Below are 13,157 nucleotides of genomic sequence, written 5' to 3'. Positions count from 1 at the left end.
TTCTCTAGTTGTGGTGCGTGGGCTTCTCATTGCGGTGGCTTCTCTTGTTGCGGAGCACAGGCTCTAGGAGCATGGGCTTCAGTAGTTGTGGCATGCAGGCTCAGTAGTTGTGGCTCATGGGCTCCAGAGCACAGGCTCAGTAGTTGTGACGCACGGGCTTCTCATTGCAGTGGCTTCTCTTGTTGCGGAGCACAGGCTCTAGGAGTGTGGGCTTCAGTAGTTGTGGCATGCGGGCTCAGTAGTTGTGGCTCACGGGCTCTAGAGCGCAGGCTCAGTAGCTGTGGTGCACGGGCTTAGTTACTCCGTGGCATGTGGGATCTTCCCGGACCAGGGCTTGAACCCGTGTCCCCTGCATTGGCAGGCAGACTCTTAACCACTGCACCACCAGGGAAGCCCTGGAGTTTGTATCTCTTAATTCCCTTCAGTTACTTCATGCACTCTCTCTCCCCTCCAGCAACCATCTGTTTGTTCTCTGTAGTTTGTTCTCTGTATTCATTAGTCTATTTTTGTTTTGTCTGTTTTGTTTTTTAAATTCCACAAATAAGTGAGATCATACAGTATTTGCCTTTCTCTGACTTACTTCACTTCACATAATACTCTTTAGATCCTTCCATGTTGTTGTAAATAGCAGGATTTCACTTTTTTTAATAGCTGAGTAATATTCCATTGTATGTGTGCATACATACATACATACACACACACACACATCCCACATCTTCTTTATTCACTCATCTATTGACAGACACTTAGGTTGCTTCCATATCTTGGCTATTGTAAATAATGCTGCAGTGAACATTGGTGTACATGTAAACCAGAATACACATTCTTTTCAAGTGCACATGGAACATTCTCCAGGATAGATCACATGCTAACCTACAAAACAAGTCTTAATAAATTTAAGAAGGTTAAAATCACATCAAGCATCTTTTCTGACTACAACAGTGTGAGACTAGAAATCAACTAGAAGAAAAAAACTGTGAAAAACACAAACACAAAGCATACTACAAAAAAAAAATCAGTGGGTCACTGAAGAAATCAAAGAGGAAATAAACATATACCTGGAGACAAATGGAAACACATGATCTGAAATCTATGGGATGCAGCAAAAGCAGTTCTAAGAGGGAAGTTTGTAGCAATACAAGCCTACCTCAAGAAAAATCTTGAGATATTCCTTTTATTGGAATATGGGCCTTGAATGCTATAAATTTCCCTCAAACTATTTTTTTTAATTAATTTATTTATTTATCTTTGGCTGTGTTGGGTCTTTGTTGCTGTGCACGGGCTTTCTCTAGTTGCGGCGAGCTGGGGCCACTCTTTGTTGCGGTGCGCGGGCTTCTCATTGCAGTGGCCTCTCTTGTTGCGGAGCACGGGCTCTAGGCACACAGGCTACAGTAGTTGTGGCTTGCCGGCTCTAGAGTGCAGGCTCAGTAGTTGTGGCTCGCCAGCTCTAGAGTGCAGGCTCAGTAGTTGTGGCACACAGGCTTAGCTGCTCCGCGGCATGTGGGATCCTCCCAGCCCAGGGCTTGAACCCGAGTCCCCTGCACTGGCAGGCGGATTCCCAACCACTGCACCACCAGGCAAGCCCTCCCTCAAGCTACTGCTTTAGCTGCAACCCCAACATTTTGCTGTGTTCTACTTTCATTTTCAGTTAGTTCAAAATGCTTTCTAATTTTAATTTTGATTATTTTTCTGGGATCCATGGATTATTTAGATATATGTTATTTGGTTTCCAAACGTTTGGAAATTCTCCAAGATCTTTCTAATATTGGTTTCTAATTTAGTTCCATTGTGTCAAAGAAAATGCTTTGTACGAATTAAATTCTTTTAAATGTATTCAGACTTGTTTCATGGTCCAGGATATAGTCTATCCTGGTAAATATTCAATGAATACTTGAAAAGAATGTGTCTTCTGCTGTTTTGGGGTTGAGGGTTTTTAATATGCCAATTAGGTAAAGTTGGCTGGCAGTGTTATTCAAGTCTTCTCTATATTTACTGATTTTCTGTCTACTTATTCTATCAATTATTGAGAGAGGGGTATTAAAATATCCCACTATAATAAGGGATTTGTCCATTTCTCCCTGCAGTTTTATCAGATTTTACTTCATGAGGTTTGAGGTTCTCTTATTTGGTGCATAAATGTTTAGGATTGTTATGTCTTCTTGACAAATTGACTCATTTATCATTATGAAATTACCTTCTTTATTCCTAGATATATTCTTTGCTCTAAAATTTACTTTTTCTGATATTAATGTAGCCACTCCAGCTTAATACTCTGTTCATTTTTTAAACCCTTTTTACTTTCTATTCTTTTTTGATAGTTTCTATTGCTCTTGCTTAACAGGCACTATTGTTTCTTCTGCTATGCCTAATCAGACGTAAATCCATCAAAACATAGTTTTCACATTTAGAAATTTAATTTGTGTGAGTTTCATATTTTCCATGTCTCTCCTTAACCTGTTCATGCTTTCCTCTACTCCTTGGACATATGGAATATAGTTACAGTAACTGTCTTAATGCCCTTGTCTACTAAGTCTATCATCTGCATCACCTGGTGTCTTTTCCAATTATTGTCATTTTCCTCATAATAGGTCATATTTTCTGCTTCTTTCCATGCTTGCTAACATGTGATTGGTTTACCCTGTTAAGTGCTGGATATTCTTCCATTCCTTTAAATAGTCTTGAGCTTTATGCAGTTAAGATGCAGTTAAGTTACTTGGCAATAGTTTGATCCTTCAGACTTGCTTTTTAAGTTTCATTTGGTAGGAGCAGGGCAGCCTTTAGTCTAGGGCTTATGTTACCTCACTACTGAGGCAATACCTTTCTGAGTACTACAACCAACATCCAGTAGAGTAGAAGGTTTTTTCCCTGTGGCTGGTGAGAACATGAACTATTCCTGGCCCTGTGTAAACTTCCAAGTGTTGTTCTGCCTGCTCCTTTCTGGTGGTTCCTTCCCTGCCCTCGGTTAGAATCATAAGCATGAAATTAATGCTCAGCTGAAGACCTGAAGGGGATCCTCTGCAGGTCTCTAAAGCCTCTCTGTCCGGCTCGTTCCTCTCCAGTTCTCTCCCCTGAAAATCCTAGCCTTCCCAAATTCACAACTCTGCTCCCTCATTTCAGGGAGACCACTGGTGTCTACCTGGGTTACTTCTCCCTGTATTGCAACCTGGAAACTGGCTCCAGGCAGTAAACTGGTCAAATGGATCACCTTGTGTCTATTCTCTTGGGAGTCACTGTCCAATGTCCAATGTCTGTTTTACATATTCTGTAGGGTTGTTTAAATTCCAGGTGGCTAAGTGGATTCTGTCCCTGTGTTTGTTTTCAAGTTAATGCTATAAATAATCAAAAAGAAAAAAGCCTGTAACTTGAGATGCTTATAATCTAGCATGGAAAAGACTCACCTCTCCTGACAGTGGAAATTTTCCATCAGAAACAGAACCCCATTTTCCTAACAGCAACGCAGAACAGAATAACTTCATTCTGAATGCCGTTATGACTACCAAACCAAAAAAATTTCTTAAGAAAAGATTTCTTAACTTGGGATTTACTGTAAACAAATCCTACTCACTTACTGTCCCAAGTGGTAATTACATCACATGCCTACCTCACCCTCTGTAATTCTCTCTACATGGCAGTTCTGTCAGATGCTGCAGGAGGAATGCCGTAGCCTTAGGCTTTCCCATTTGCACAGATGTTTCTAGTTTCCCAACAACACAATATGATGTCCAGAGGCTAAAATGACTGTGAGGAGCCTTGCCAAACATAAGGCTTTACACTGCAAAGTGGTGTAACAAGAAGCAAGCTGCTTTCCAAGGAGCACATTGCTGCACAGAAAAGAGTTCTAAATTATTTCTGCAAGTAAGAGAAGCCCCATAATCTGGCATTTGATGATCCTCCTGTACCACGGTGGGAATGAACTTTCCAAGGAAATCTTTCCTTTAACAAAGACAAATGACAACAAAAATCTGAGGTAACGTCTGTAGGTAAATTCAAAGAGAAGGTCAGAAAAAGTTGATTTTCTTCCACAGTTTCATATGTCCCACCTGGACATTTCCTATATGCACATCAACTTAATCACTGATGTAAGCTTGGCCCTCATATTATTTTATAGAAGGGGAATGGTAACAATAAATGTCAAGAAGGTGCCAGAAGCTCCAAAGCATTTAGGAGTCTTCTTGGCTTTCCCTACAATTTTCATTTGTCCAACAACTTACCATTTCTACTCACAAATGTCTGCTTTCTAGAACTGCGGTAGGGAGTGTACTGGGTGTGGGGGAAATGTCCTGTCAGGCAAGTAAGGCCAGATTGAGATCCAACCAGGAAGTACCCAAAGGTTGTCTTCAGGGTCTCTGAGTCTCACATGACCTTCCAATTCCTTCTTCATTCCCCCTCTCCTCTCCTTTAAGACCTAACTTCCTCCCCCCACGCCCACCTCCTGATCCAGCTATCTCCAGGACAGCTCTCCATGCTCTATACCAGGGTTACTCAAAGTATCATCTGTTACCAGTTCACAAAGAGAGAAGAAGAAATTGAGGGTAAGCATTTGGAAACTTTTACAGTAATTGATAGAGTAATTTTAAATCAGTTGAATGTAACAACAAAATACTACGGCTTGTATTTTGCACTTTTCTTTTTCTAGTACTTTATTTTTATTTTACAAAAGTAACTATCTACATGAAAGGATATACCATGTTCTTGTACTAGAAGAATCAATATTGCCCAAATGACTATACTACCCAAGGCAATCTATAGATTCAATGCAATCTCTATCAAATTACCAATGGCATTTTTCACAGAACTAGAAAAAAATTCTAAAGTTTAAACGGAAACACAAAAGACCCCAAATAGACAAAGCAATCCTGAGAAAGAAAATTGGAGCTGGAGGAAATCAGACTCCCTGACTTCAGACTATACTACAAAGCTACAGTAATCAAAACAGTACGGTACTGGTACAAAAACAGAAATATAGATCTATGGAACAGGACAGAAAGCCCAGAAATAAATTCACACACCTGTGGTCAACTAATCTATGACAAAGGAGGCAAGAATATACAATGGAGAAAAGACAGTCTCTTCAATAAGTGGTGCTGGGAAAACTGGACAGCTACATGTAAAAAAATGAAATTAGAACACTCCCTAACACCATACACAAAAATAAACTCAAAATGGATCAAAGACCTAAATGTAAGGCCAACACTATGAAACTCTTAGAGGAAAACATAAGCAGAATACTCTTTGACATAAATCACAGCAATATCTTTTTTGATCCACCTCCTAGAGTAATGAAAATAAAAACAAAAATAAACATATGGACCTAATTAAACTTAAAAGCTTCCACACAGCAAAGGAAACCATAAACAAACAAAAAGACAATCCTCAGAATGGGAGAAAATATGTGCAAGCAACTGACTAGGGATTAATCTCCAAAATATACAAACAGCTCATGCAGCTCTATGTCAAAAAAACCAACAACCCAATCCAAAAATGGGCAGAAGATTTAAATAGATATTTCTCCAAAGAAGACATACAAATGGCCAAAAAGCACATGAAAAGATGCTCAACATCACTAATTATTAGAAAAATGCAAATCAAAATTACAATGAGGAGGGGCTTCCCTGGTGGCGCAAGTGGTTGAGAGTCCGCCTGCCGATGCAGGGGACACGGGTTCGTGCCCCGGTCTGGGAAGATCCCACATGCCGCGGAGCGGCTAGGCCCGTGAGCCATGGCCGCTGAGCCTGCGCATCCAGAGCCTGTGCTCCGCAATGGGAGAGGCCACAACAGTGAGAGGCCCCCATACCACAAAACAAAAACAAACAAACAAACAAAAAAAAAAATTACAATGAGGTATCACCTCACACCGGTCTGAATGGCCATCATCGAAAAGTCTACAAACAATAAATATTGGAGAGGGTGTGGAGAAAAGGAAACCCTCCTACACTGTTGGTGGGAATGTAAATTGGTACAACATTATGGAGAACAGTATGGAGGTTCCTTAAAAAACTAAAAATAGAACTACCATATGATCCAGCAGTCCCACTCTTGGGCATATATCTGGAGAAAACCATAATTTGAAAAGATACATGCACCCCAATGTTCATAGCAGCTCTATTTACAAAAGCCAATACATGGAAGCAACCTAAATGTCCAACTACAGATGAATGGATAAAGATGTGGTATATTTATACAATGGAATATTACTCAGCCATAAAAGAGTGAAAAATGCCATTTGCAGCAACATGGATGGACCCAGAGATTATCATGCTAAGTGAAGTAAGTCAGATGGAGAAAGACAAATATCATATGATATCGCTTACATGAGGAATCTAAAAAAATGATACAAATGAACTTATTTACAAAACAGAAATAGAGTCACAGATGTAGAAAACAAACTTATGGTTACCAGGGAGGAGGGGAGGAGGGATAAATTAGGAGATTGGGATTGACATATATACACTACTATATATAAAACAGATAAATAATAAGGACCTACTGTATAGCACAGGGAACTCTACTCAATACTCTGTAATGACCTATATGGGAAAAGAATCTAAAAAAAGAGTGAATAGGGACTTCCCTGGTGATCCAGGGATTAAGACTCCGTGCTCCCAATGCAGGGGGCCCAGGTTCGATCCCTGGTCAGGGAACTAGATCCCGCGTGCCACAACAAAGAGCCCACAAGCAGCAACGAAGATCCCCCATGCCGCAACTAAGACCCAGTGCAGACAAATAAATAAATATTTAAATGTTAAAAAAATTAAAAAAAGTGGATATATGTATAACTGATTCACTTTGCTGTACAGCAGAAACTAACACAACACTGTAAATCAACTATACTCTAATAAAAATAAAAATAAAGTAACTATCTATAACAATTTGGAAATTATAAAAGAAAAAGAAACCTGGTGCTTCACCATAGAGAGTTTGAGAAGCACTGCTCTATGTGTTTCCCTTTCAACAAAACCAGTGCCAATGCCCAAGAGCACCTATTAGAGAGGAAATGAATATAGGCTGGAGGGGGAGAGGTCAGCTGCTCCCACATCAGGAGACAGCCTGCGACCCATGTGGCCACAGGTTCTGCATTGAGTTTTGGCTTCAGGAACTGCTGCTTAGTCTGATTTAAAATAAAGTAGCATAATACCATCTCACAGATTTCTGCTGTTTCAAACACTATGCTCTAAAATTGGATAAAATCTAGGTAATAAAGCCCCATACGTTGCCCAAATGAAGTCTGTAAGTCATCACTTGAGAATTACAACCTGGACATACATATTATTTGAGAAAGAAAGAAAAAAAAGACAAAAAACAATAACCTAAAGGCCCAACAAGAGTAAACAGCTAAGCAAAGCAATCAATACCTGGTACAGCAGCTGGATTGAATACCATCAGGTAGACAGCAAACTGAACAGGATGAAAACTACACAGAAACTTAGAAATGTGTGCAAAATAATATGTCTCTATTAATTGTAGCAATGTTTATAATGGTAAAAAAAATAGAAAACGTATATTAAACAAAGGCCCATCAATAGAGAAAAGGCTGAACGATGTAGACAATGCCCTTGCTTCAAAGACTGAGTTAGATCTCTCCTCACTGTCCTGAAGGGATTTCACAGCATTCTGAAAAGGAAAAAAGCAAGATGCAAAGAAGTATTTGTATGTAGTGTCCCAAGTTTTTTAAATGGGGGAAAAAAGGTCTGTGTATATACTGGAGGTGAGGTATTATTTTAAATGATTATTAGAGGATGGAAGAAGGTATCAAGGCTACCCTCTGGTTGTTAAGATTAGCTACTTGGTGTCTGGGTGGAAGGATCAAGAAAAAATGGGATCAAAGCAAGCCTCCTTCAAAGTTTCCATAACTTTTAATACAAGATGCTATGCTGTTTATGTAAAATTTTATATATGAGCATATGTGTACATATCTATCTCTATCTCTCTATCAAGAGCTGTTAAAGAACAGTCACCGAAGATATGGTGGTTATCTAGGGCGGAGAGGGGGGATTCCTAGTGATTTTTATTTTCTTCTTTGTATGTTTTTCTTTTGTTTGAATGTTTACAATAACCAGGTATTATTTATATAATAAGAAAAAAACAGCAAAGCTACAACATACATACATCTTAGATGCTTTCCTCATTTCCCACCTCTACCCCATATATTTCCCTCAAGTCAGGTCCCTTCCTCCCAGGCCCCTCCACACCAACTTAGTTCTGGCTCTCATTGTTCCTAATAACTCCTGTTAGGCCCCTTGCCTCAGTCTCTCCCCTCTCCCGTCAGTCCTCCGCACGGAAGCCAGAGTGACCTTTCAAGAATGCCTATCTGGGGCTTCCCTGGTGGTGCAGTGGTTGAGAGTCCGCCTGCCAATGCAGGGGACACGGGTTCGTGCCCCGATCCGGGAAGATCCCACATGCCGCGGAGCGGCTGGGCCCGTGAGCCATGGCTGCTGGGCCCGCACGTCAGGAGCCTGTGCTCCGCAACAGGAGAGGCCACAACAGCGAGAGGCCCGCGTACCACAAAAAAAAAAAAAAAAGAATGCCTATCTGTCCATGATACTTCCCTGCCTGACCCTCTTCTAGGGCTGCTCAATGCCCCAGGCAACAATTCTCAACAGGAGTTACACTCAGTAATCTTCAACACTGCATTTTACAACCTTGTCCACCTCCCCCTGCTCTTCCACGGCATGACTTGCAGCTCCTGGCTTACCCCCGTCCTTTCATTCTTCCCTGCCTACCCCTCCCACCTGCCCATCAACTCATGCAACACCCAAACGTCGTTCCCTTCTGCAACCACTTTAGCACTTCTCCTCCTGTCTTCCCAGAGTACTCAGTGCTCTGTACACACTTTGTGATAGCACTGAGATCATTCTTTTTAGCGAATTTGTTTTCTCTCTCTCTCTATGAGCCATGGGAGGGTAGGAATACATATATCCTCAACATCTTTAGTGAATGAATGAATGGAATGAATAAATGAACTTGTAAAAGCAGAACCCAAAATAGTAAATATAAATGCATGTTAACCATGTAAAAGGTCCGTATAAACACTGAAAAGGGGCTGAAAGTCCAGTTATAAAATACATCAGTCATGGGGATATAATGTACAGCATGGTGACGATAGTTAATAATGCTGTATTGCATATTTGAAAGTTGCTAAGAAAGCAGATCTTAAAAGTTCTCATCACAAGAAAAAAGTTTTGTGAACTATGTATGGTGATGGTGTTGACTTATTGTGATCATTTCTCAATATACACAAAATTCAAATCATCTGGGACTTCCCTGGTGGCGCAGTGGTTAAGAGTCCACCTGCCAACGCAGGGGACACAGGTTCAAGCCCTGGTCTGCAAAGATCCCACATGCCACGGAGCAACTAAGCCTGTGCACCACAACGACTGAGCCTGCGCTCTAGAACCCGCGAGCCACAACTACTGGAGCCCATTTGCCACAACAACTGAAGCCTGCGTGCCTAGAGCCCGTGCTCCGCGGCAAGGGACGCCACCACAATGAGAAGCCGCGCACCACAACAAAGAGTAGCCCTCGCTCGCTGCAACTAGAGAAAGCTCTCATGCAGCAACGAAGACCCAATGCAGCCAAAAATAAAGAAAGAAAGAAATAAAAATAAATTTATAAAAAAATTCAAATCATTTATGTTGTATACCTGAAACTAATAGTGTTATATGTCAATTACATCACAATGAAATAAATTAAAATGTCAAAAAAAGAAAAAAGGATGAGAGGTAAACATTTTGAAGTTCGTTTTTTCCTTTTCCAGTAGAGTGGTTTCAGCTACTTTTTAAATTACTACCAGTAATTCACCCAACGAATAATTTATATTCAAATTACCAAAAGTTAACTACAGTTTAAATGCCTATAAAATGAAACAGAAAAGTCCGAAAGAAAGCCATTTTCCCCTTTTCAAATAAAATATGAAATTCAGAAAAAAAAAAAAAAAAAGAAATTCAGTACTCCTCAACACCATGCCAGCTCTAGAAACAGCATCTCTCCCCCATAAAACATGGCCCAGCTGTGTGGTTACTTACTGGAGTTGAGGAGGATCATGGCCTTGACACAGAGATATTCTTTGTGTTGGAGTTTTAACTCGCGAAACCTTGAAGTCGTTGCCAGGAGCATGTCAAAGATTTCCAGAATTCCTTCTACACATTTCCCTTCATCCCTACAAAAGTCCATTTAGAAATGTAAGGAACATACAGCTTCCGGTAACCATCGAAAGCAATAAGGAGTATTTTCTTTTTAATCTCAAGTTTCATCTTGTACACCCTTTAACTATAACAAGATAGTAATGAGACCACACCCAGAAATGTGAAATTACTAAAATTATTTTTATATAAGGAAGACAGGGCATTTCCTAGAAGTCCATAAAGCAAACATTTGAATATATACTCTTTAGGCAACAGTGTGCACTGGAAGTACATTTTCCTCCTACCTATTCACCAAATGTTTTCTTAAAGGAATACCATTTCTGTTCATTATTTTTGATCTAAACTATGTCAGCCAACCAGCCCTCAATATGACACATATTACTAAAATGATACAGTCCATGTTCTCATCAAAAAACTCTGAAGTATTAATGAGGAAAGACTGAACATTACAGAAGCAAATATCCCAAGAAGAAATATTACTTTATATCTAGGGCTTAACTCTCACATCCTGGTGGTCAACTAGAAACTGGTGGGGAAACTAAGAGACATTTAAATGCAGTTTGAAGAAAAGCTAATATGACATACAAAGAAACCACAATTACAGAAGATGGACTAGAATCAGGAAAGGAAGGTAGAAATGGAGACATGGTAATTTTGATGTGCCAAAGATTATTTTTAAGCAAAAGTTTTAGACAAACTTTGGACTATGTAATCGAGATTCTTTTGACCACTCCTTACGGAAATGAATGTTTAAGCATACTTTTGAAGTAAATTACTTGAACTGTACCTAGAAAATACCAGCTTCAATTCACTCCAGCCAGACACACATTATTCCACCTCACTGCTCCCAAAACAACTTCCATTATCATCAGTCACAGAGCTACTGGAAGTCCTTGACAAGCAAGCAGTTAAATGATTTCGCCACGAAACATTCATTTGCTTCTAAAAGCCTGCAGTACACAGCAAAGGGCAGCTATGGTGGCCATGAGTTTCTGCAAGTTTCATTTTCAGTCTCTGCAGCAGCCCCTGAAGGGGACCTGAGATCTTCAAAGAACACTGGCTGGTCCCTCCTCCTTCTCCCAACCCCAAGCCAGGACATTTCCAGTGATGGTAGTAGTTGGAGAAAGGGCCTCTGTAGAGTTCAAATGAACTGGCACCAGTGGGTACTACCAATCCTGCTAAAGCCTTTCCTATTTGGTGCTATGCTTGGATGCCCGCTTACCAGGATCCTGAAGTCCACAGCGTTCACACCCCCGCAAGCTCACTACACAAAGTTACAAGTATGCAAACTGTGCACACTGGCAAACAAGCGCAGTAACTTTGGAAACCAGTTTAGACTTCCTGAAAGTGCACAGGTTAAGTGATAAAATGTCAGTGCCCCCTAGAAGTCACTCCTAAGGGAAAGGCCACTTTGGAGAATCAGAGCCCTGGGCAAAGGGTGCCAAAATCTATAGGAAAGGCCCAGCCCTCCATATGCCATCCTCCCACCTCCCCTGCTCTGGGCTTTCCCAGGCAGCCTGCTGCTAATGTCCAGTAAGGACATGCATGCCCTGCACATAGCAGAGGCACAAGAAATACTTATTCACTTATTCACTTGAATGCCCCTCAAGCCAATCATCAAATCACTCAGCCTAGGACAATTAATTATTGGAAACTGTAATTGGTGGGTTTAAGGACATCTGATACTGAGAAAAGCTAGTTTTAAAATATCTCTGGGGGCAAAAACAAAAAATCCAACAAGTCCTGCATTGACAATTTAATAGTTTGGCTCTTTACTCTTTTGTGAGACTCAGAGGTGGGGTCACGGGCACATGTGTGCCTGCACACACACACACACAGGCACGCACACACACACACCTCCCCAAGTAGTACGATAAGGGGACTCATTTGAAATCAATCCTATTTTGCAGAAGCTGCCACCTGTGCCTAGAAACACATCTCTAAATACTGAAGTTAGCACCATTTCCTCATCGAAATACATACCATTTAAAATGTAAATTCATATTTCAAAAATGGAGGTAGAGGGACTTCCCTGGTGGTCCAGTGGGTAAGACAGGGGGCCCGGATTCCATCCCTGGTCAGGGGAACTAGATCTCACGTGCCACAATTAAGAGTCTGCATGCCGCAACTAAGACCCGGTGCAGCCAAAATAAATAACTAAATTTTTTTTTTTTAATGGAGGTAGAGTTTATATTTCAGGGTATCTTAGGCCTTGATAAATGCTGCAGCTCAAAGTAATCAGAACATATGTACCGCATGGAAAAAGTGAATTTCTCAACCAGTTGTAAAGAGCAAGGTCTGATTGCTTTCTCCAGCAGGTGTGAGAGCCAACCATCTCATTCAAGGGGTGGCAAGGTTACAATATTTTTATTCACTTCACAGGATGTAGAAAACAAATACATTTCTAGAAAATAAATGAGAAATATAGGGGCAATAAGGTACAATATCTTATAAAGGACACCCTAATAGAGTTCTACTTTAAAATGAGTTATACAGAACAGAGTGAGGAAGGACTTTACAATCAATGAGACCTATTTCATTTATTCTGTAAGTAACTATGATTGACACTGAATTACGAGTAAGAAATTAAGACAGGTTTAAAAGATCTGAATTCAACCTAGTGGGTATATGATTTGGATGTTAAAATACTGAAACAATATATCAATCAAACCAAACTACTCATGGAAATTTACTTTGACACTCCATTTCCCCATAAACCAGTGCTAAATAAAAATAGAAGTAGTAGTTCCATGTGGACTATCTTATATTTGATAACCACTCCCTTTATAAAAGAAAAATATTCTGTTTGATACCAAGGACAACGTGTTGAAAGAGTGGGCTTCCCTTTGGGGTTCACTGTTTGGTACTGGCATATATATATCCGCTGGCAGCACACATGTGGCTAATAGACCACAGTTTGTCTGTCTTTGTGTGGGTGGCAGTAGGGTTGGGAGAGCTTAGCACATGGGAAGGACTTAAATATTGAACTCAGGTGAAATGATCTGAGTACAAAAG

At 40.4% G+C, this 13,157-nt stretch overlaps 1 protein-coding gene across 2 annotated transcripts in view; it reads right to left on the bottom strand.

The window, feature by feature from the left end:
• ESR2 (estrogen receptor 2) overlaps nt 1–13,157 on the bottom strand; it is a 133,599-nt gene that overhangs the window by 27,796 nt on the left and 92,646 nt on the right. For both annotated transcript variants that reach the window (XM_079912186.1, XM_079912187.1), the window contains one exon: nt 10,023–10,156. In XM_079912186.1, coding sequence (XP_079768312.1) covers nt 10,023–10,156 — 134 coding nt within the window. The remainder of the gene's footprint in view (nt 1–10,022; nt 10,157–13,157) is intronic.

The sequence above is a fragment of the Stenella coeruleoalba genome (genome assembly GCF_951394435.1).
Source record: "Stenella coeruleoalba genome assembly, chromosome: 2".
Classification (NCBI taxonomy): Eukaryota; Metazoa; Chordata; class Mammalia; order Artiodactyla; family Delphinidae; genus Stenella; species Stenella coeruleoalba.
Note: the sequence above shows the minus strand (reverse complement) of the source record. Positions and strands in the feature narration are given on the sequence as shown.